The sequence below is a fragment of the Lepidochelys kempii genome, chromosome 10 (assembly GCF_965140285.1).
Source record: "Lepidochelys kempii isolate rLepKem1 chromosome 10, rLepKem1.hap1, whole genome shotgun sequence".
NCBI lineage: Eukaryota > Metazoa > Chordata > Testudines > Cheloniidae > Lepidochelys > Lepidochelys kempii.
In genome coordinates this window covers 5274940-5298288 of record NC_136389.1, presented here as the reverse complement: position 1 = coordinate 5298288, position 23349 = coordinate 5274940, and the positions used below count along the sequence as shown (strand labels likewise).

Here is a 23349-nt window from a genome sequence, read left to right as displayed (position 1 = left end):
AACCCCGCAATGAATGAGTAATTCACAACAATGATTGTTCATCCTGCCAGAAGAGCTGGCAAATTCTGTAAAATTCTGAACGAGGCAACCAGCTAGATAACAAATCCAGCACCTTTCTGGAGTAGAACATAACCACTATGAGCCCTGAAACATAGGATTCACAGTGCCTATGAAGTCCAGCAGCTTTTAGATCTGTGAGTCTGGAAGAGAAAGATTCACAGGTGTTACAATTCCTGCTGTGTTGTCTCCACAGCATCTAAATTCCATGGCACTAAAACGAATGATTCTGGAGGTCCTACAGTTTACTACTGCTTTAGCAGAAGAGCTTGTAAACTCCACAAAGGAAGAACTCAGAGATGATTATACTTTACGTTACGGGGTATTTCCTCTGAAGTTTGTTGATCCTCAGGCATAGGCAGGCTACTGCAGCTCTGACATTCTAGCTGTGTAAGGGCCATAGAGGGTCCTTAGTGATCAGAATAATGCTTCCAGCTTGCTTACCTTGTAGACTTGAGACAACGTCAACTCTGTAATGCACACAGTTTGGGTCAAGGAATTTAGTAGCTTTGCAGACACAGCCAGGAGAACTTTCAAGCTCTGTAAAGTGAATAGCTTTGGTTTAAAGAGATTACAGACTCCAAAGTCACAGCCTGCAGAGTTTGTAAACTCTGTAAAGCAGCTTGTCTGTTTTGAGAAAGGAGGGAAGCTTTGCTGAGACACCTGGCTTAATTTCTGTGATCCATAAACCAGCATCATCAATCCTCCTCAGTAAAGAATTGTTTGGTGCACCTGGACTCATTATGGAAACATGTATAAAACAAATGTGAAGTTTTAAAGAGATACGTTAGCCACCCTCACAAAAAATAATGACTTTATGAAAAGTGACAAATCACCATTTTTTTGGCTTGTCCAATTGTTCGCATCATCCCTGGAGGGAAAAAAAAATCTCCTTTGCCCTAATAGTAAGCAAAAACTTCAATCAGAAATGTTTTTTTGTTTGGTTTTGGGGGGGGTTATTACATTGGTAGGAGGTTTATCATGCTTCATGCCTACCAACCTAAACACTGCATTCACTACAATGGCTCCATGGTAAAACTACATCTTCACCCACCATGGAACTCCCATAGGGAAAATAAAACCATGGCCAGGTTTCCATTTGTTAACCAACGGCTTGAATTTATCCACCAAGATACCATATCGGAGGGATCTTTGTGGTTTTCTTCCTCCCATTTTAGTGACCATTGACAAATGATTATCAATGAGATCAAACTACTGCCTGTTGTCTATCTCTATCCCTGGAGTGTTTTGAAGGCACTCTCGACCATATCCCATACCGCTATGGTATATCTATGCTAGATGGCAACATATCCTCTAGACTGGACAGAACCAGATCTGATCATGGTCCACTCATTCATTTTTAAATTCATTCCCCATGAAGGCAGGTGGTGATCTGTACCTCAGAACTGAGCATAGGTCCGAGGAGAGGAGCAGTGCAGAAACTACGTGTTCATCATCTGGGAAGGGAGGGGCCCTGGTTATCTTTCTTGGGGCACTCAGGATGGTACTGACTGGCTTCAGAAGAACCAGCCCACTTCTGCCAGAGTGAGAATTGCCATAACCTGGTCACTTGGAAGGAGAGGGGAGGTAGAGAAGAGGGAATGAGGAGGAGCAGTGCAGATTGAGCCCATCCCAAGGAGAGAAAAAAAGGACAAGCTGGGATGTCCAAAGCTGCCTAAGGGAGTTAGGCACTCAAATCCTTAGGTGCCTTTGAGAGATCTCAGCCAGAAGGCATCTGGGGTGGAATTTTCAAAAGCCCCTCCGTGACTTAGGAGTCCAACTCCTGTTGAGAGTTAGTGAGAACTGTGCTCCTAAATCACTTAGCCGCTTTGAAAAATCCCACTCACGTTGCCTGAGCCCAGATTAAGGTAGAGCTTTGGGGGAAAGGAGTGGGCTTGGCTGGGTTTTTTTGTTGGTTTTGGAGGGGTTTTGCAGAGTTATTTAGACTCTCCATTTAAGAGCTTGAAATGTATTCAGATGCAAGCTTTCTGCCACAAAAATGCAGCTTTAATTGTGTGCGGTTGCCTGAATGCTCACACGGTTCTAGTTTTACAGGCCGATCCCTTTGATAGCAAACATTTTAATAGACAGACGACATATGGGAAAGATCACGCCACATCAGATGATAGATATTATTTAAACGGGGCAGGCAAGCCATTTGGAAGGGACGGGGAAGTTTTCATTCCAAAGGGCTCGCCCAACAGCCAGCATGACTAGGGGAAGGATGGCTTTGTGGTTAAAGCAATGAACGAGGGGACCCGGGAGCCCTCTCTGCCACAGGCTTCCTGTGTAACCTTGGCCAAATCACTCAATCTCTCTGTGACTCGGCTCTCCATGTGTAAAAGAGGGATTATCATGCTTTCCTGTTACACGGGGATTTTGCAAAGATTGGTGTTTGTGGCATACTACCTTGTATTTTTTATTTATATTACAGTGGTGCCTAGAGACCCCATTCGAGGTCGAGACCTCACTGTGCTAGATTCGGTGCAGACACAGTGTGTGGAATAGCCCCTCTCCCTAAAAGTTACCATCTGAAGTGCCAAGACAAAGGGTGGGCGGGGAAAAGAGGTTCAGAGAGGGGAGGTAACTTGCCCACGCTCACCCAGCCAGTCACTGACAGAGCCAGGACTCAACTCACACCTCTCCAGTGTCCTACCCACTAGACCACGCTGTCTCCTGCGATGCGACAGTGACACAAGCCCCTTGCTCCCTGCAGTCCATCCCAGTGCTTGTGGGGTACATTCTTCTAGGCTGATATTTTTTTCCAGTTCCATTTTGGAGATCTGATCTGCTGGTATCTGCTGCAGCTTCCCTGAGAGACAAGTGGTCAGTGACGGGGCCAGCTGGGTTGATGGTGGCTGGAAACACAGCACAGAGGCACTGCCGTGGGTGGCCAGTAGCAAACAATTAAGGCTATTCTGGAAGATGGATACATTTTGGAATCAAAAAAGCAATCAAACAGCACAGCTTCTACATCTATAAGTATCTCAGACAGGAGCCTGCAGACTACCTGGGCCCATGTAAACTTCGATGGTTAGTAATGGTCTAATTATTAACAGGAAACTTTCTGCTCCTGCGAAGTAAACACTCTGGGAGTAACACTTCAGCCCCCAGTTGACTTTTACCAGCCTTAAAAAAAAAAAAAAAAAGAAAACCAACCAAACCCTCCTGAATATAATGAAAACAGCAGCTGTGGGTTAGCATTTAGTGATGCAACCCCGGTTTCTGTGCGACAGCAGACGCGGCCCCATCTGCGGCACTGAGCATGAGGAGTGGTGAATATTTTACCTATTAAAAGCAATGACCCAGGAGCCTCCCACTGAAGTGTGCAGAGCCAGGGCCCCCGGCGGGGCCATGCACAGCTCAAACCCACTAAGGTCCCTGCAAGGCACACCATCCATGATAGCGCAGCCTGGTTCGGAGTGACTGGACTTGAGGTTCGCTGGGTCTGCGGGGTGTGGAAAGGCTTCCTCCTCTGAGCTGCTAGCCAGCAACCATGATAGGACTGTGGGCATTATCATATAAACCCAGTGGAGACAAACACCACAGGAAGTTCTGCCTCAGATAGCCAGACTGACAGCTTCCCTTGGGCCCCTGGTTGGTCCAAGCACCCTGTTTAAGCCCAGGAATTCCCGGAAGTGTCTGTGCCACCAGGTGGGCTCCCCTGCCAGTTGTCGTGATGGACCTGCTGCTTCTCAGCTCACTCTTGGACTCCTGACCTTTGGTTCTGACTGCCCCTGCTCTGATCGCTAAGCCTGACTGCCCAAACCCCCATCGTGACACTGGATGGGTGACCTCCTAAAGGGCCAGCATTGGGGGATTTGAGGAAGAGGGAGGGAGTGGTGTGGGCCACTTCAGAGGATTCCATTTTAGATAAGACCCTAGTGTCCAACTTTCTAAGCATCCAACTTCAGCAAAGGCTGTTGCTCTGCAATCCTACAGGGTCTATTTTGCATTCTTTAAAAGGAACCTCTTTGATACGTAAGGCCTTGTAAACACTTAAGTGACCGGAGCCTTGAAGAGCTGCATCCTACTCTTTGGTGTGCAGAGATGTGGGGGACTGGAGGCTCTTTCTGCAGTGAGAGGAGGCATGTTCTGGGGTGTATCTAGGCCCTGAACAGACCGGGAGACACCTCCCCAGCTTGAAGAGCTCACAGTCTAATGTCTGCACTGCAGTCGGGAGCTGTAACTGCAGCACGTGTCCAAGTACCTGAGCTAGCTTTGATCTAGCTCGCTCCAGTAACAATGGCAGTGAAGCTCACCCAGGACCCCGGGTACAAACCTGAGCGGCCGCCATCCATGCTGCTATTACTTGAGCTAGCTTGGGGATGTCTCCATGGGCTGCAGTCACGCCTCCTGATGACCGGGTAGACATATCCTACATGAAGAGGTGGCAAGTGAATGTAAAAAACCCATGAAGGGAGTGAGGAAGGGAAGAGGAGGTTCAGCACTGATAGGGATGCAGGGTTGCATGGACTCACTATGTGCAATGTGGCAGATTTGGGGCCAGACTCTCCAGGCCGCTAAGCCACTTTGCGCCATGTGAGCAGTGCAAAGCAGCCTCAAACTAGCCAGAGGTGGCCAACGAAGAATTCACCCAGTGCTTGGGAGCTCTCTGCCAATGGATCATGGCGAGTGCAGCTCTGCTGTGTCCTCTTCCAGCCACCTGCCTCCCAGTGTAAGCGGAAGGAGGAGACATGACATAGGTAGTGCGGTGAAGAAAGGTGGTGTGGTGGAGCTCCGTTCCACCTGATCTTACCCTGGCATAAGAACCTTGGGTCAGTGGCTTAAGTTAGAGCTGCCCCTGGGTTGCTCTAACATGCAATGGGCTTGGCCCTCCCTGAATCAGGGAGTTGCAACCAGCTCCTTATGCTGCCCCACACAGCCTCATACGCACACAAACATACATGCTCGCTTGCTCTCAAATGGGGCAGAGAATCAAGGTCTTTGTGTTTTGTCCTTTTTTTTTTTTTTAAGGTAGAAAAATTAACAAGAGGCACTGATATTGGCAAACCATGGTGGCCAGCTGCAGAGATAGGTATTGATACCTACAAGTTGCTGTTATTTTTTTTAATAGGAGCATTTATTTATTGCCCATTGCCTCACACCTGGGCACCAATCAAGGCTTAAGCTAAAACATTCAAGGCTTGATCACAACACACCCTTTCTTTGAAATTAAGCTAGGTTCCTTCTCAGTCTTTTGCTGCAAACTGAGTTTCATGTTTGAGCGCCTTGGCTCTAGAGTGAACACACCACAGTGAAAACTCAATGGCAAATATATAGCAGCCTTCTTGATTGTTTTAGCAGTAGAAACTGACTTTATAGCAGCCCAAGACCCAGTGATAGGAACAGGCAGCTGCCCTGCTCAGTAGCAAGGTTTGTATTTTAGTAGTGAAGCAAAGCAGTTTTAAATGAGCATTGACATGACTTTGACGTTTTTTATTGCCAGTTATTTTATGAACTTATCCAGCAAATACTGTCATGCACTCTGCAAATAGGGACCTCCACTCCCAAGGGCTGTGGGGTTGTTCTCTCTTGTCAGCATGCCCTATATCAATAGGTGGGAGAAAGGGGTTTTTATAAACCAAAACTCTAGAACCAAATGCCCTGTGCAGCCTCCAAATGTGTTTCGCTTGACTGATGAATGCTTCTTTCCGCACTTCTAAAAAAATCTACTTTTCCATCCACTGCCAGGGCGGTCAGAAAATACATGCACTCTTAGCCTCTCTAAGAAGCAGTGGAGTAAAAGGAACAGGAGTTGGTGGGGTTAGGGTGAAGGGATATATGGGGGCTGTCGTCATGAGACGTATTCATTGGGGAGAATAACTTTGAGGATCAACTGAAAGTTCCTTGGATTTCAGAGTAGCAGCCGTGTTAGTCTGTATTCGCAAAAAGAGAAGGAGGACTTGTGGCACCTTAGAGACTAACAAATTTATTTGAGCATCAGCTTTCGTGAGCTACAGCTCACTGCATCGGATGCATTCCGTGGAAAACCACGGAATGCATCCGATGCAGTGAGCTGTAGCTCACGAAAGCTGATGCTCAAATAAATTTGTTAGTCTCTAAGGTGCATCCGATGAAGTGGGCTGTAGCTCACGAAAGCTCACGCTCAAATAAATTTGTTAGTCTCTAAGGTGCCACAAGTCCTCCTGTTCTTTTTGTGAAAGTTCCTTGTTTTCATCGCAAACTGTTTTCTAGAGGAGGAAAAAGAATCCGTGTTTTGTAGCATGACTCCAAGGGTACGTGTCCGCCCAGGTCGAGCTAGGTTGCTAGAAAGAAGAGTAGCCGTGGCAGTGGGACGGGCCAGCAGCCCAACTATGTACCTAGAGTTTTAGACGGGGTTATACTCGAGGCGGCTAGCCTGTCCTGCTGCTTACACTGCCCCGCTACACGTCTGGTTTTATCACACTTGCTCGGTCAGAGCGAGCGCTGGTGTGTCCACCTGCACCGGAAATCCCAGCTCCAGCTCTAGCTCCAGTCTAGGCCTACTCTGCGGCAGCTGTTCTGCAGCTCAGGTCCACTGAGCACAGGCTGGTTTGAAAGTGGTGGCTCCTCCTCCTAACTTGCACCGAAAGGAGCTAAAAATATATTGCTACTTTCCTAACATCGCTTTACCATATAAGCAACTTCTGCAGTTGCCGCGTGGATCGTCTGTGGTTGTGCGTAGAAGTGAAGGTGCTCTGAGTGATCGTGAACAGGAAAGGAAGAGGAGATAGGGCGAGGGCAAATAGAAGGGAAGGTAGGAGCCCAGCAACATGAGTTGGACAGGAAGTGTCCTCAGGACAATCTCTGTATTTAGCTGTGGTCCACACTGTGAAGGCTTTTGAGAACCCTTGCTCTGGGGGATTATGAATGGGATCTGGGGCCTTTCTCCTCATCACTGCCTAGTTGGATCCAAAGCCATTGCTTCCTGATGGATATTGGTGGGGCTTGGGCCAGTTCCTAGAAGACAAGTGTCCGCATTGCAAACATCACTGTATCAGTGTTACCACCATGTATCTATATTTGTCTCGAACCTCCTTCTAACTGCACTGTGTGCTTTATTTTATTCAAAGGTGGATCAGAGGAGAGCACTTCAAGTACAAATTCAGCCAACCTGGAGGCAAACATGCCAGCGAAGGGAAATGGTGGATTCGAAAGAGAATTGGGCCGTACTTTCCACCTGTCAATCTCCAGGGCCTGAAGAAGTTTTACGAAGCAAGGGACTGGCTGTACCCAAAGCAGAATTGACAAGAGGAGAGTAATAAACATTGACCAAGAACAACCAGTTTCCTTAGAGTTTATAATTCTCCCTTCCAGTGTTTTTTTTAAAAATGTGTCTTTTTAATACTCATTTTATAGTAAAGTCATCAAGCCAGGGTGTCTGTCTCCTATGTCTGTCTGTCTGTCTGTGCCTATCTTTCTCTTTCTGTCTGCCTAGCCTTCCTTCTATCTCTCTTCCTATCTACACATCTACCTGTCTAATTATCTGACCTGTTTTATCTAGCTGATCTGTTGAAAGTAATCCAACCAAACTGCCTGCTCAAAAGCTAAACCAGATTTTGAACAAATATAGATTTGGAGGGATAATGGCAGTTTCAGATTGGCAGCAGACATCTGAGAAGTTCTGTATAATGGGGCGTGCAATTCTGATGAAGGTGGAATGTGGGTTTATCTAAAATCAAGGCAGGTGAAACTCACACCAAGATGACACAATTTTAAAATTTCTGAAATATTATCTGAAGACAAAATTCCAGCCCCTTTTTCACATCTCTCTACTTTGCACAGTGTCAGGGCCAAATGCTACGCTGTTATATTGGTTTAAATCCTGATCGCTACCTGGGTAACTGAGGACAGAATTAAACCGTAAGACTATGTAACACATGTATTCGAAAGATTACCTTTCGAAACCTTCCTTAGAGGTTTTTAAGGTCAGGCTTGACAAAGCCCTGGCTGGGATGATTTAACTGGGAATTGGTCCTGCTTCGAGCAGGGGGTTGGACTAGATGACCTTCTGGGGTCCCTTCCAACCCTGATATTCTATGATTCTATGATTCTATGATTTGAGTATAGAGGCAGTAAGTGATACCAAGTGAGGTGTAATTCCAGTTTCAGTTGACGGTTTTGGTACTCTCTCATATACCAATCACAATGAACTTATATGCAATATTTCCAGAGGCTTTCCTGTCACGCACTGTTGTTTTAAATAATCCAACTTCCCTGCCTGGAGTGAGCTCTCTTAGCTAACAGTCAGCTTGCCCGCAACTTAACATGGAACACACCCCACATTCTTGTTTGGCTTGGGCATAGGTTTAGAAAGATGGAAGCTTTTAAATCCTGAGAAGGCTTAATTGTTTTCCTTCAAAAGGGGCTTATGCTGACTCTTAACTTCCTAGTGGAGGACTCCAGACATTTTGCTGCAATGTTGACAAGGCGAACTGTAATATTTCCTTCAGCACTTGCTACGTCTGCACAGGATTTCTTCCTCTGAGCAAAAGTCTAATCCTCTGAAGGATAAGTTTATTAACCCCATTGGAGGTATAAACCCAACAGCCTGAGATGATAACACAGAAGATAATCTTATATTGGATTTTCTCGCTAAACAAAATCCTGTCAGGGGACTCTCTTTACACTCTCTACAAGAACTCCCATCTTAACTATTCTCAAGACTCTTTGAAGGCACAGAGGAGTTATTTTTGCCCTTCCATTGTAGGGGTCTGCAGTCCCTACCTCTTGTCCATTATACCCTTTGTGTCAAAGCCTGATGCTTTTGCTCTGTTCTCCTATATCATGGCTAGTCTGAAACTGAGCTGAAAAAAAAAATGATCCATTTTATTTCAACCAGAAGTTATGGGCTTAATGCACAAAACACGAGGCAAAGTTCTCCAGCCTGTGTTATGCAGGAGGTTGGCCTAAATGATCATAATGGTCCCTTCTGGCCTGGGAATCTTGGGTTCTTTGAAAGGGCTGGTGGATTTCCTACTCTCGAAGTGTGACATTGACATTCGTGTCCCTCCCCAACTCAAGTATTTAACACCATGACAACTTCAGGTAGCTTGGCCCGGACAGATGGGGAGGAGGGAAATGGAAAAGCTCCTCCTCTGTCAGGGAATACCAGTCAGAAAGAGTTTCTTTGCTTATGAGACATGCAGAACTCTATGGGATCTCTCCAGACGATAGCGAGGAGTCAGTGGGTACATTAGCTGAAACAGGAGTTGGAGGAGCAGTTCTTCCTGCAACAGCTACCAAGGAAGGGGAGCTACTTTCCCCTATGCTCCTCATTACTTTAACGCCTGCTAGCAATTATCAGGCCGGACCAATTTTCCCTGGGGCCAAGCAGCCTTCTTGGCTCTGAACACATGGCACGTTTCATAGGTCACAACACTGATCCAACATGCTAGTGTGCAGGGCCCGTGCATGGAGACGTGAGTTGCGTGTGGTGATGTAGCTGCCCTTGATTCCGTCGGGGTTGCTGTGTAGTGACTGCATCGTCGTTCTGCCCTGTGGTTAAATGGCCGGGGATGTCGCTATTAAGTGACGTTCTGCAGCAATGCTTTGGAAGGTCAACAGTATGATAAATAAACACAAAAAGTCTTTATAATGCTGGTTACAGTTTGGTCTTTGATGTTGCTGGGCCAGCACTGTGGGCACTGCTGAGTCTAGTATTTGTTAAACTTTAAAATGTCACATGGGAGGCTTTCGGCTCCCTCATTTGTCACGTTAGCCCTTTCCCCTCTATCCCCTGCAGCATGTCATTCTGGCTAAGTCATGTTGAGTTCATCCCCTACTGGACCTTTTCAGTGCCATTCCCAGCTCCGCAGAACGGTCACAGCTGAGAGATACCAGACTCGGAGCGTTGGGTCTTCACCCTCGGAGCAAGAACCTGAGTTAAAGTGTTGGGTTCTAAACACGTTACAGCAGCATGTTGATTGACCATTGGACACTGTCAAAGCTGCTCTATTCTATATCTACCTATCCTTATACTAACTGCTCCTACCACCCTATAGAAGACCCGGTCTCTGGCTTCCTCCCATAGATTTAATGACCAGGTCTGATTATATCTGTCTGTCTTAATTGAGGGTTGTTAATCCATCACAAGAGACATTTCCAAGTGACTAGGTTTGTTAACTGACGACAATACTGAGTGTCATCTAGATTCATTTCCTGAATCGGAGAGAAGACTAGGACTGGGAAATACTTAGGTATTATAATGATGAGGACTAAAGAAAACCATAAAATGGATTAGATTAGATTAATCCTCATCAATCCCCCTCGAAAAATGTTTCCCACCTTCTCCTCTTTGATTTAGACCTTTATCTATCACAACCCTTCAGCGTGGTTCCAGCTCAAACCAGTTTATACTACAATGTGGCTGGTTGGCTCGTGTGGACGAATCACAGAAGAGGAAGTAGAAAGTGGAACAGGGTCGTGTTGGGGATGAGCGTCTTCAGAAAAAGAAAACAACCTATTCTAAATTGGCCTTTATACTCATGAATTGATGGTTATCTAACTATGACGCACAGAATACAAGTTTAAAAAAACCCAACCTATTTAAACAAATTACCCAAATTAGCAAATAGTTTTGTATTGGGTATTCAAAATGCCAGCAGTTTGCTGAGGAACCGTAAATTGCTAACAAGGACTGCATAGTGACCAGTCCTTGGGAGCGTCAGAACAAGCAAAACATTGTGCTTTTGCTTTTTGCAATATAGACACAGCCTGCAAGCAGTTTCCTCACTTCCTGCGCTGGTGGAGATGATGTAAAAAGCCACGTTTTGACCAGATGAGCCTTGTTACAGGGGCTGCTATGGAGCGATGCTCTCCTGGGTTAGCAGGTTACGGTGGGGCTTTTTAAAAGGCCGTTGGAGTCAACAAGTCCGATGCCAGCTTCACCAAGTTTAAATCGGTTTTGTTTGTTCTGTCTGCAGTCCAGACTCGCTGTACTCCTTTATATCTCAAAATATTTCCATCTTGCGCTTTCTCTCCTCTCTTTTGACAACGTAGACCAAATGAACTCGGTAAAGAGCAGATTTCTAGTCAGGGATTAAGGGAAACAGCCCTTCAATAATCACGGGGGCTTTGCTCTGTTTGGTAACAAAGGGTTAAAAAAGCGAACGCACAACATGTCCCAGAACGAAATAAAACAGCTGTGCATTTCCTCAGGTGGGCCGCACATGCCCCGGGGAGGCGCCTCAGCTCCAGCTTCCAAGGCGACAGATAATAAATAAGGGGAACTCTGGGTTTCACACAGTCCATTTGTGTCTAAAGGAATGTTTGGTGTCGTGTCTCGGTGATGTAAAATCGTGACGGCTTCCATGAGATCCTCTGCCCCATCCGCAACATTACTCAGTTTCTTCTCCCTTTTCCTTGGCTCCCCGAGCCCTCCCTCCCTTTTCAGCTGCCTGGCGTCCCCTCTCTGGGAAAGACGCTTCACTTCTTCTGCAAAACCAATTATCCTCTCAAGTGAACTTGGGGTCCTGGAGGAAGGAGCCTCGCAGCTGTGCAGTGTTGTGTTTTGTCCCATGCTCAGTTCCCACTGGCTCAGTAGTGAGGAGGTGGGGGAGAGAGACAGACAGACAGACAGACAGACAAGAACTCAAACCACCACAGAGTCTAGCTGGGAAACGGAAGCATTCCAGACAAATAGTGATCATTCTCCAAACAGCAGTGCAAGGGCTATAAAAATACTGCTCTTCCTTCCCCTTTTGCCTATAAATTCGAGAGGGCACTTCCAGAGGGCTCTTTTTTCCTTCCAAGTCCCTTTGTTTGGAGATTGTCAAAGGAAGTAATACAGACCCTCCCGTGGCCATGTGCAGACATGACAAGTTACAGGTGGGAGGTGATCTGGGACTATTCCCAGTGGGGAGAGAGAACCAAATGCTGAATGTCTTCAGGAAGTAGTGGAAGGGTTGGAAGTCAGAGGGCCGGCTAAGGTGTGCAAGGATTTGCATGCCTGTGCAAGGCAACATGGGGGTACAGTTTACATGTGAGAGTGGGGGGTTGCTTGCACATCCAGTGCATGTGTCCAAGTGGCTGCATATGTGGGAATTTTTAATTTCTAAATTGCACGCGGGCATCACTTAATCTCTGAACACTCAGGTAGCAGGTTAAATACGTGTATTTCAACCAGGCATCAGGTTAAATACGTGTATGTTGATCGAAATTGGCTTCCTCCCCCTGATGAAATACTCTTGGAGAATTAGTGGGGCTGGTTGGAGGAGTCTTCAGAGACAATTTCTGGAATTATGAACCACCCCCCAATCAACCGAACTATGTTGGTGCCCCCTCATGAGTAGCTGTTTCTGACATTCAGATGAGAGGCTACCTGTTGGCCTGAATATCTGAAGGCTCAAAGGGGTGTTTGTTGCCCTCCCAGGCAAAGGGGACATGTATGAGAAGATGATTGTTTCCCATTGGTTATGTCATTGGTTATGCTCAGCCACTCCAGGCGCATAAACAGTATCATGTGACTTGGGTGGCCAGATTAGTGAATGGTCAAGTTGAAATGTATGAGAAAGCTAATAAGCTTTGTCCAAGCTAGCTGGGGAATTGAATGAAGAATAGGTCAAATCCTATCCCCTCTCGCCTATCACGAGAGATGCCTTGCAGTCTAATAACGTAAAAACCACGCTACATTAAAAGGACATTAACCATCTGACTTCAGAGCCCAGACACAAAAGGTAATTCCGCGTTAAAGACACAGTGGCTCTCTCTGAGGGGTCTCCAAACACAGGATGACCTCACCGCAACCAGGACGTGCTCCTGTCACGCTGGTAAAACTGGCGGTTCAGAGATACAAGCTTGGCCGCTAGTGGAAAGTTAGATGAGCTGTGAGACATGTGGGGCCCAATCTTGCTGCTACTGAAGCCTGTCAGGGTTTTGAAATTGGCTCCAGTGGAAGCAGAATCAGACTCTAAATTATAAGGTAATGCTAAACTCAATGCCAACCAACTCTTTACTTTGGACATTAGGACTCTGATTTCAGCGTGGGACTAAGCAGCAAGAGCAGATCAGTTCAGAAGGGACAAAGACGCCTGTTTACGTCCACACACTGTCGGTCAGCGGAAGCTTGTTACAAAGGGTCTGAGTAGAATATACAGATAATTTATTATTAGAATGTTGGAAGGATCCGAAAGCACTTTTCAAATGATCTACGTACAGCCCACTGAAATGCAGCCACTTCTGGGGCAAAGGCCAAATAGTGCTGAGCACATTGTGCAATAACAGAGAGGGGGGCTTAGGTTGGGCTAAGGCCTTTGGCACACACTCATCTGTTAAAATGCCAAAGGGATCTTAATGTCCTTGCAGAGCAGTGGCTCAATCACATAGAAAAAAATGAAGGTGAGTCAGGAGTTACGGTCCATTAGTGCTTCAGCCATTCTGAGGAAGACATCAACAAGCCAGTAAAATGTTGCAGGGGGGCGAGGGGGGGCATGTCCACCACAACCCCGTCCAATGGTTGCATCTGTGATGCAGGACAGGCAGGACCTCGCTTTGCAGTGCAGAACGTTTTCTCCCTTAAGGGCTATTTCTGTCTTCGGCAAGAAATTTAATCATTCGGCTGGCAGCTGGGATGTCCAATATGGTGCATGGTCATATTCCAACCAAGAACTGCCGGGCTTCAAGCAATGTATAGGGACATTCAGCCTGTAAACAAAGTTTATGGCTTCATTGTGGTCTCATAAATAGTTGCCATATTTCTAAACCAATGTTCTTCTGCTTACTCTAGGAACAATAGAAGAACATTTTGTTCCTATTCCCATGGAAAGGCGCTAGGGTGAGCACTGAGATGCTGCATGTCACTCTCATCATCTTACTTTTTAGTTGGCTGAATCACTGAGAAAACGAAGTCAAGGGCTAGATCCTCAACTGGTGTAAACTGGCATCACTCCGTTGCAGCCAATGATCCTATGCCAGTTTGCTCCAGCAGAGATTCTGGCCCAATGTCTCCCTCCCAAGAAGAGAAAACAAAAAGCTAAGGTTAAATGACAAACTCGTTCTCCCCCTTATGTGGGCTGTTGTTCATTTCTCGATTTGCCTGGGAGATACCACAGCTGCTTCTTTGCAAAGCAATACAATCCTCAAGCTTTTTTTCGGAAATGTAACTTCACACAGAGCTCCTGCCATCTATGCAGGGACAGGAGCTGCCTGTACTTATCGCATTGCCAGATGTTATTTGGAGTGTCATGTTTTTACTTGCACAAGGCAAGTTTTATGTTGCTAAGGTCAAACGTATATTGCAAGCGGGGCATCTATCTCAACCAGCTGTCACATGCCCTCCAGCAGGGCATTTGGGCAGCTTTGGGGTTGTTTGTTTTTCTTTGTAGGAGGAGGTAAATCATAAACCCCACACACCATGCAAATCCTCTTATTTAACTGACAGGCTGATGACGGTCTCCTGTGAATACCAAATCAAGGGTTCTTGCACCTTCCAAAAGATTGTGACAACTACATTCACGTTAAGTTTAGCTTACATTGAAGAACCCCAGGGAGTGTCTTTGCTAGTGTGAGGTCCACTCCTATCTGTCTGTCTCTCTCGCTCTTATCAGTCTATTACCTGTGTCTAGTGCAGACCCGGAGTGCTAGCTTCCTAGGTCAGTGAGTGAATTCAGTCCCACCTCCAAGCTGTCACTCTCACTTCACGATAAACATGTCTGCAGAGCATTTGTTTCCAGGCCTCGCTGTGAGTTTAAAAATGGACTATACCCCCAAGGCCACTCCACTTTATACCTCCCATCATCTTTGCAGGTCTAATGCAAACAAGATGTCCCCAGGAAAGCATTCTTCAGCAGAACTCTATCTGTCTCTTTGATTGACGGTAAGACATCTAAGCAAGAGTTACAGCGGCAGATGTGTTAGAGGGATCTGGGTCAGCACGCGTGATGGGAGCCTTGCCTACTGGCAGAAAGACTATATATCCTGGAATGTAATTCTTATAAAATTTTTCATATGATGGTGCCCCTTTGTTCTGAGTGACTGACGTGTCCCACGGGCATTGCGCTCCTAGACTGGTCACAAGCTGCCTCTTGGGTTGGTTACTTGGCCAACCCTTCATTTTAATTGATTTCTTTTGGTTTCCAACCTCTGGGTCAGGGATAATGGAACACAGACCATCATTTGCATTCCTGTTTGCTGTGCATTGTACTTGGTAAGCCTTTAAAAACACACACACAACATTTCTGTTGCACTTGGGTGTAATGGCTGGAAGACGATACAGATTCAAAGGCAATGCTGAAGGAGGAGTTAGATTAGATTAGTTAGTTAGATTAGAAATGCTTCCCCTGGACCAAATAATAATAATAAGAAGAAAAGAAATAATTATTTGAAGGTTTGCAGGAAATCTGAACCATGTTGTGTTATCTGTGACTAAACGTGTTCTTGAGAGGCTCTTTTTTTAGCACCATACACACTGTAAATATAAACATGTGGCGTACCCCATTGAGTGTGACATAAATGGATTTGAAAGAAAACTCAGTATGAGGTGCTCTCCGCCAAGTTTCTTCTTCTTCCGAGGTTTTGGAGACGAGGACAAGGACACCCACATAGTGCCAAGCAATCAGGATTAGGTGTTGGACATGCAACATGGCAGCTTTCAGATGGGGGCTCTGTTAGTCAAAAGGGCCATTGGTTAAAAGAGTCTCCCCTGATAGCTCTGTTATCTTTTTTGTGTTTTGCTGGTTAATCTAGGGATCTAAAGTCTGATCTAATTGATCTATCTCATGTTTCTCTTGAGGCCCAAATGGGTCTATCAAAGCTTTCTCCTAGAAGCTAGTGATGGAAGAGGAAGACTTCATAGGCCATGTTGACCATCACAGGAAGACAAATGTTGTGTGGGTCTCTAAGGAGGGATTGGTTCGCTCTAGATTCAAATGACTTAGGTAGTGAGGCTTCCATCAGGTCCTTGAGGAAAGGATTTCACAATCTAATATATCACAGCACGGATTTTCAAACAGGAGAAAAGAGGCAAATTGTCAGCAGTGAGGGCCATTCACCCTTGGAACAGATTAGCAAGGCGTGTGGTGGATTTGTCATCATTTGGAGTCTTGAAATCAAGACTGAGTGTCCTTCCACAAGATCCTCTCTAGCCCAACCTGTAGAGTCTGGATGTCAGGGTCACTGGGTGGGGTTCTCTGGCTTGTGTCATGCTGGAGCTCAGACTAGATGATCATAATGGTCCTGTCTGGTCTTAATCTCTATGAATAAATTATCTGTATTAAAGTAATATTGAAGAAGTGCATGGGTGTGAGAGCGTGCATGCAATAAAGCAAGTGTGAAAGTGAGTGACAGAGATTTGGTGACATGTACAGAGCCAATGCCTCAGATAGGGTATGTACGTTCATCTCCCAGGCTCAGCCTGGCATGCCAATCTGCATCCTGCTGTGAATTTTTGAAAGCAGATTTCTACTCCTTTGAGAACTGCTCTTGGAAATGTGTGCATATGGCAATGCGAGTGCTAGCCCCCACCCGACTTATGGCCTTGCTGATGGCAAGGCCATCCCAGCAGCCTAATCTCTAATGAGATGGATTGTCGGCCGCTGTCTGTTTTTACAAGTAATGAAGGGTAATTGTGTCACGCAGCACCTCCAAATGCATTCTGCACATGTTCCCCTTTGGAATACTGGTGCTCTCCGGGCACACTGCATTCTTTCCTGCTGAAACCTGAGCGCTCTGGCGTATTCAATACTCACTCCGAGATGGCCACCTGCAGAAAACCTTAAACCCTCTTGCTTGGAAGCTTTCCACGTGCTTCCAGCCCAGTGGCTCTTCTAGACTCTCGGCCAGCGTCTCGGCACTCTCGGTGTTTGGCTGTGAAGATAGATGTTATCTGTGTTAGCCTGGGATGGTGCTTGAATGACCTATGGAGGGTTCTGGCAGGTGATTCAAATATCCAGTGCGATTTCCCATGCTAGATTGCTTTCTCAGATTCTCCACAGTCATTTTAGACAGTAGGGAACATTTTTTATGCAAAGATGAAAACCTTGGAGGTTGTACAGAGCTCCTAGGTATTCTTACAAGACGATGGGTCAGATACCTCATAAGGTTGATGTGTAACCTTCTCCTTAACAGACACCAGCCCCAGGCGTTGTCTGGTCCAGGTGTAACAACATTCCCCTTCCCTTCCCTGCAGCTATCACAAGAACGCTTTAGCATGTGAACATAGCGGGTGGCAGCTCTCCCTTCCCCTGCCAGATCATGTCTGAAGGGGACAATCTAATTTTCCTCTTCGCTATGAAACTGCTGGCAAAATGCTGTGTGTCCACCTCGCTTCTCTGCATGTGAGCTCCTGCTTAGTATCTTAAGCCAGTGGTTCTTGACCAAGGGTACCCGTACTCCAGGGGTACTCAGAGGCCTTCCAGGGGGTACATCAACTCATCTAGAGATTTGCCTAGTTTCACAACAGGCTACATAAAAAGAACTAGCAAAGTCAGTGCGAACTAAAATTTCATATAGACAATGACTTGTTTATACTGCCCTATACTCTGAAATGTAAGGACAATATTTATATTCCATTTGATTTATTTTGAGAAAGCCAGCAATCTTCAGTAATAGTGCGCCGGGACGCTTTTGTATTTTTGCGTCTGCTTTTGCAAGCACGTCATTTTTACGTGAGGAGAAACTTGGGGCTATGCAAGACTCCTAAGAGGAGTACAGTATCTGAAAAAGTTGAGAGCCACTGTCTTAAGCCAACCTCTGTGTATCAGGAGTCAGGAGGGCGCTTTCCTTTGGGGGCAGGTTATTGCATAACAACCAACAGCAGGAGTTGGTTTTGGTCATCTTTCTCTTACGCCGCTGATAGCGGCCAAAGTCAGAGAGGAGACAGTGAGCTCGTCGGACTCCCCCAGGTCTGAGCCAGCCCGGGAGCGCCTCTGTGCCTGTGTTCTTCCTGTGGCAAATTGCAACTCAAATCACGTTGAAGTTCGGCAGAGGATCAGTTCTGAGGCGTGTATTCCAGGGCAGCTAATGATCGCTCACAATCTCTGACCTCTCTGTCATCTCGAAGGGAAGGTATTTGTGCATTTCATGCAGAGATCCCGGTGCTGTGCCTGTTGGAGCAGCAGCTCAGGGGCTGTGGAGGGTTCCACTTTAAACCCCTTTTAGCCAGGATTTGTTTCTAAGGTGTTGAAATCACAACAAGGAAAAATCCCATGGTGCAGTCTTGGAGCCATTTCCATCTCCCCCTCCCCTGCATGAGATGGTCCCTTTCTTCTCGGCTGGCAGATGTCCCTGCTGAAGAGGACTGGCAAGCTCTTTACTTCAGGTGTGCAGCGCTGCCTTCTCCCACTTCATCTCTTGCCACCAGCTGCCTTCATTTCTGCCTCACCTTCCCTTGAGAGCAGCTGTGATTTCTCAGCCCGCCTGTGGCCCAGAGGGGAATGGGGCAAGGAAGGAACAGGAGGACCAGGGGCCAGATTAAGGCATAGGCAACCAAGGCACATGCCTACGGCCCAGTTCGGGAGGGAGGGGCAGCTGCCATGAGCACCGGCCAAACCACACAACCAGCTGGAGCTTTGCTGCCGCCTGCCCGGCACTGGCTGGGGAGCTGCGGAGCACACCTGGGCGGGACAGACAGCTGGGAGAGGGGCAGTGGGGAGCCCGGGGAGGGGCAGACACCAGGGGGTTATTAAGGCAGCGTCTGTGCAGCAGGAGCCAATCACTGACTGGCCTGGATAGGAGAGGCCCATGCATGTATGTTTGCTTAGTGCCCAGTGATGGGTTAATCTGGCCCTGACGACGATGCCACTGATCTGGGACCGCCAGGATGTGCAGGGCAAGTGACTGCATCACTGTGGCCGACCAAGAGGTCAGTTCTGTCCATACTTAGCCTCTCGCGGTTCAGAGCCAGTGGCTATCCGTCCATTGTACCCTAAGGGATGGTCAACAGGTGGCAGCAAAGCCAGCCCAGGAGTGTCCTTTATCAGCACGCGGGAGTCCCAGTGCTTCAAAAGTACAATCCCCCCTAGGCAGCACCACTGAATCCCTGTTTATGGCTATGAGCTTGTCGGGTCTCTCAAGCTAAGCTGGGCTTGGTCATTGTGGAGACGGGAGATGTCCCGGGGGAAGTCATGGTGCTGCTGGCAGCCGTAGTGCTGAGCCAGCAGCTGGTGAGAAGCAAGCCAAGGAGCGGACAGGGTTCATTTCACAGCTAGAAGCTCAGAGATGCACCCCTGACGGATGCCCAGGCACTTCGGCAGGAACAGAGGTGTGAACTCGAAATCGGCTCAACTCTCTTCATTTCATTGTTACACGTTCTCCCTACGCTGACTCCCAGCACAGTCCTGGCTAATGCCTAGATTATGAGCTCTGTGGGGCAGGGACTGTCGTCTTTGTTTGTCTGTCTCATTTGTACAGCATTGTAATGGGGCCAGCTTCCCCTGCCTGATCGGGAGTCTGCTGCCTCAGTTTCCCCTTCTCCGCACCGGGAATAATGCACGTTAACTCGTAGGTTTGAGTACGCCTCCTCCTTGCAGTCTGGTTTGTGTAATCAAAGAGGGCAGTTAAACTCAATCAAAGCGTCTGCTCCTGCTCCCTGCAGGTATCTCCCACCAGGCCTTTTACCTGTGTGATGCAGAGAGTCCCCTCCCCTCATCTGCCTTACTCCCTCGTAAAGGAACTACCACATCTGGGTTGTCATCACATCATGCTTGGTCACCTGACCAGCTCCCCCCGCCCCAAAGGCAGAGCCCTGAAATAGGGTGCAGAAACCCGCTTGTGTTCGAAGACCAGCCATGATTCCTAGCACAATGGGGCTCTGAGCTCTATTTGGTGCTACCATATGCTAATGCTGGGGATCAGGTCAAATTGCAAATTAGCCTCCGTAACACTTCCCTGGCTTTTTCAGTAGGATACAAGGTGGTTCTTCATTTTCTCTTAAGCTACGACGTCGGTCACAGTGCACCGTGAAGAAGCATCCACCCTCCTTCTCCAGAGGTGGCTGCATTCCGATGGGGCGTGATGTGATTACTCCATGATGTGATTTATAATGCACGTGTGATCCTTCTGCATGAAAGGCACAATATAAACATACAATCCTGCTGTCATTTATATGGAATACAAGCAGCCTGTGTAGGGGCTAGATGAATTTCAGCTCACCCATTCTACACAGGGGAAAGTTAAGTGCATCTGTACCTGCATAACTTAGGCAAGGAAGGAAATTTGGCACTCTGAGTGAGCTGGAATGCAGGCTATCCATGTCAGAGTGAACACGTGGGGGGCTGAGGTTGGATTGTGCCATTTAGTTGCCTGCAGAGCTGCTAAATTCTTAAATTGCATGTAACTTCTCGGCTTGGACCTTATTAAAAATAAAGCACAAGGGCCTTCAAGTTTTTATACATCATCTACCTGTTGAAGTCTCTTCTAGGAAAGCGGTCCCTGGGGGGTAAAATGAAAATATGTGCTGTGTGTTAATAATATGCAACATGTTTACCTTCCCATAGGAATTCAAGACTCAGCTAGAAAACCTTTAACAAATGAAATTATATTTTAACATACTGTTTCCAAACAGAGAAAAGGTCGTTTGTTAGGACAGCTTTGAACTTTCTTCTGGGATTAGGAATAGCAGGTTAATGTTACATGCAAATGTTTTGAACTACAGCTGGATAAATTAGTTAATGATTTTGTTCCGTCGCAATTGATGTATTTGTATTACGGTAGCACCTAAAAGTGCACACCAAGATTGGGATCCTATTGCGCCAGGTGCTGGACATTCCGTGAGAGACAGTCCCTGCCCCAGGGGACTTACTATCGATAGTCCTGCATCATCAACCCCAACTGTTGAAACACATCATGAGTCAGGTCCCCTGAAAAACATGAGATTTGTCTTTAAAAAACATGAAATTTAAAGGAATAATAATAGTTTTGGTGCTTTTTATTTGCTTTTTTGGTTTTTAGGGTGCAAGCGGGTCACATTATCATACTTTTCTCTGCAGCCAAGAGGTATGGTAAGTTGTTGGGGGGGTTCTTTTTGTTTGCTTGCTTGCTTGGTTGTTTTAATGAAAGCTGAGATTCTCCTGTAATCCCAGGATTCCAGGAGCTGGGGCTTTACTAGAAAACACTTAGCATTGTGATTTCTGCCAAAGTCAAGGGAACTATTCACAGTGTGTAAAATGAAGCATATGTAAACCCCACCCAGGCTGGAAAGAGTTAATGAATGGTGCTGAGCAACATCAGCCCTACCTGCTATACCTGCAGTAGGTGTCCAGCCTGTAGGAAGGGACTGGAAAGGGGAATGCTTGCTCGCTTGTGGCTGGCTGGGGATGGAGAGATGGGCTTGTGGCTGGCTGGGGAAGGAGAGAGGGCGAGAAGCCAGTCTGGAGCCAGGGGCTGAGTGACACTACAGCTGGTCAGCGCCTCCCTGGAGGGAAGGCTGACCTGCCATTCGAACTTCTTTGGGTTTATCAGGGATCTGCTGATGGAGGTTAAGCCAGGCCTGGCTGGGAGTGCTCCAGCTGAGGGGAACGGAGGCAAGGACTGAGAGATGATCCCAGCTGGGATAAAGTCTCCTTTATTTCGTGTTTGTTCCAGGGACTGTGACTTTGGACTCTGCGACCTCATAAAATGTGTGTGTGTGTGGGGGGTGAACTTTCATAGCGACCTGGGCAGAGAAACTGGGGCAGAGAAACTGAGGCAGAGTGGCTGCAGCACTGTGCCTCCCTACGAAGAGGGGCAAAGAGGGCGGAGACCCGACAACCGCATGACTTTGGAGGACTGAGGCTTAAACAGACAAGACGGATGGAACAATAGTACCCCCTCCTCCCTAGATGGAAGAAGGGTCCTGAAGCTTTTTCTGCTATTATACGGGGCCATGGTATGGACAAAGTTGAGAGCTGCTCATCTATATTATACAGCAAAGTGTTCAGCTTTGTTACCTGAACATGGGTATAACAAAAAGCAGCCGGTGAAGATACATGCATTCACATTGGGAAAATGCCATTCTTGCCCCACCTGGAAAGTACTATACGCTAGTCTTTCCAAAGAATACTATTTCTCATTTGGATTATTCATAATATGCACTGAGTTGTTTTAAAATAATCTTGCTCTATTCCACAAGTGCCAGCAAAATATCTATCTCTATACCTTTTCACATCACCCCTCAACTCGAAGCTGCTTTTTGAAGCTTTGACACACATCCTTCCCAGCGGATGAGTTTGGCTAAACAATTCAGAGTGAATGCTGGGTATGGGGCAGAAACCTTTAGGCTAAGTTGCTCAGTTGCTCTAAGTTTTGCCTGACATGGGATAAATTTCAGGATGGTATATTATTTTTTGTTTAATCTGATTATTCCTAGCTGGAGTTCTTCAGGTTAATGTCAGTCGAAAAGCATCTTTGAAAGCTTTTCTTTGCACTAGAATTTTCCCATACAAATATTTTTTCCGTTATGGGTCAATTGAATGAAAATATGATCCCCCACCTTATTTCTTAGCGAGGCTCAGAAATGAAGCATCGGCAGCCCTTCCTCAGTTTATTGTCTGATCAGTCTGTAACCCAGACCCAAGCTGCCAAGTGCAAAGTGAAATCTATGCAACCTTTCCTATTACATGCACAAAGTTGGCGGATGGGACTGGCCAACCTGATTGCCATTGTCTTCATCTTATAGAGATGTTTTGCCTGAGTAAAATGGAACAAGGAAAAGACAGGGCGGAAAATATAGACACCAGTTTCGTTTTCCATTAAGGATGCTATTTCAATTCAAAGGTATACACACAGGGAGAGCCATGCAAACTGAGACACGCAAGGAGAGCCACGTGAACTAAGACAACTAAAACTCAAAGCAACATTCAACAGGAACTTCTAGGTTTAGAGTTGAAACTTTGCATATGGCCCTCACGGGAATTCTACCCCAAACTGTATGTTGTCCCAAATTCACTCACAATGTGCCTTGGGTTCACTAGAAACTGCCTGTGTTCCCAGCCGGTTTGCAAACTGTGGCCACTGAACCTCCCCTGAGATTCAGTTGTGAGATCCAGAACCATATGGAATGAATTTGGTTTTCCACCTGAAAGGATCAAACAAGTGGGCTCAGGGGGAGAAATCCTGGCTCTATTGAAATCAATGGGAATTTTGCCTTCTGCCTCAATGGAGCCAGGATTTCTCCTTTGAGGTCGGCGAGTGACCTTGGGCAAGTCACTTAGGGTAAAATCCTGGGTAAGAACATACCTACTGGGTCAGACCAAAGGTCCATCTAGCCCAGTATCTTGCCTTCTGACAGCGGCCAATGCCAGGTGCCCCGGAGGGAATGAACAGAACAGGGAATCATCAAGTGATCCATCCCCTGTCACCCATTCCCAGCTTCTAGGTCCATTGCACTCAGTGGGC

At 46.8% G+C, this 23349-nt stretch overlaps 1 protein-coding gene across 2 annotated transcripts in view; it reads left to right on the top strand.

Annotated features, from left to right (window-relative positions):
- The window catches only part of LMF1 (lipase maturation factor 1), a 349536-nt gene extending 339928 nt beyond the window's left edge, over nucleotides 1–9608 (top strand). For both annotated transcript variants that reach the window (XM_073361771.2, XM_073361772.2), the window contains one exon: nucleotides 7113–9608. In XM_073361771.2, coding sequence (XP_073217872.1) covers nucleotides 7113–7287 — 175 coding nt within the window. In that variant the 3' untranslated portion in view covers nucleotides 7288–9608. The remainder of the gene's footprint in view (nucleotides 1–7112) is intronic.
- The last annotated feature ends 13741 nt before the right edge of the window (nucleotides 9609–23349 follow it).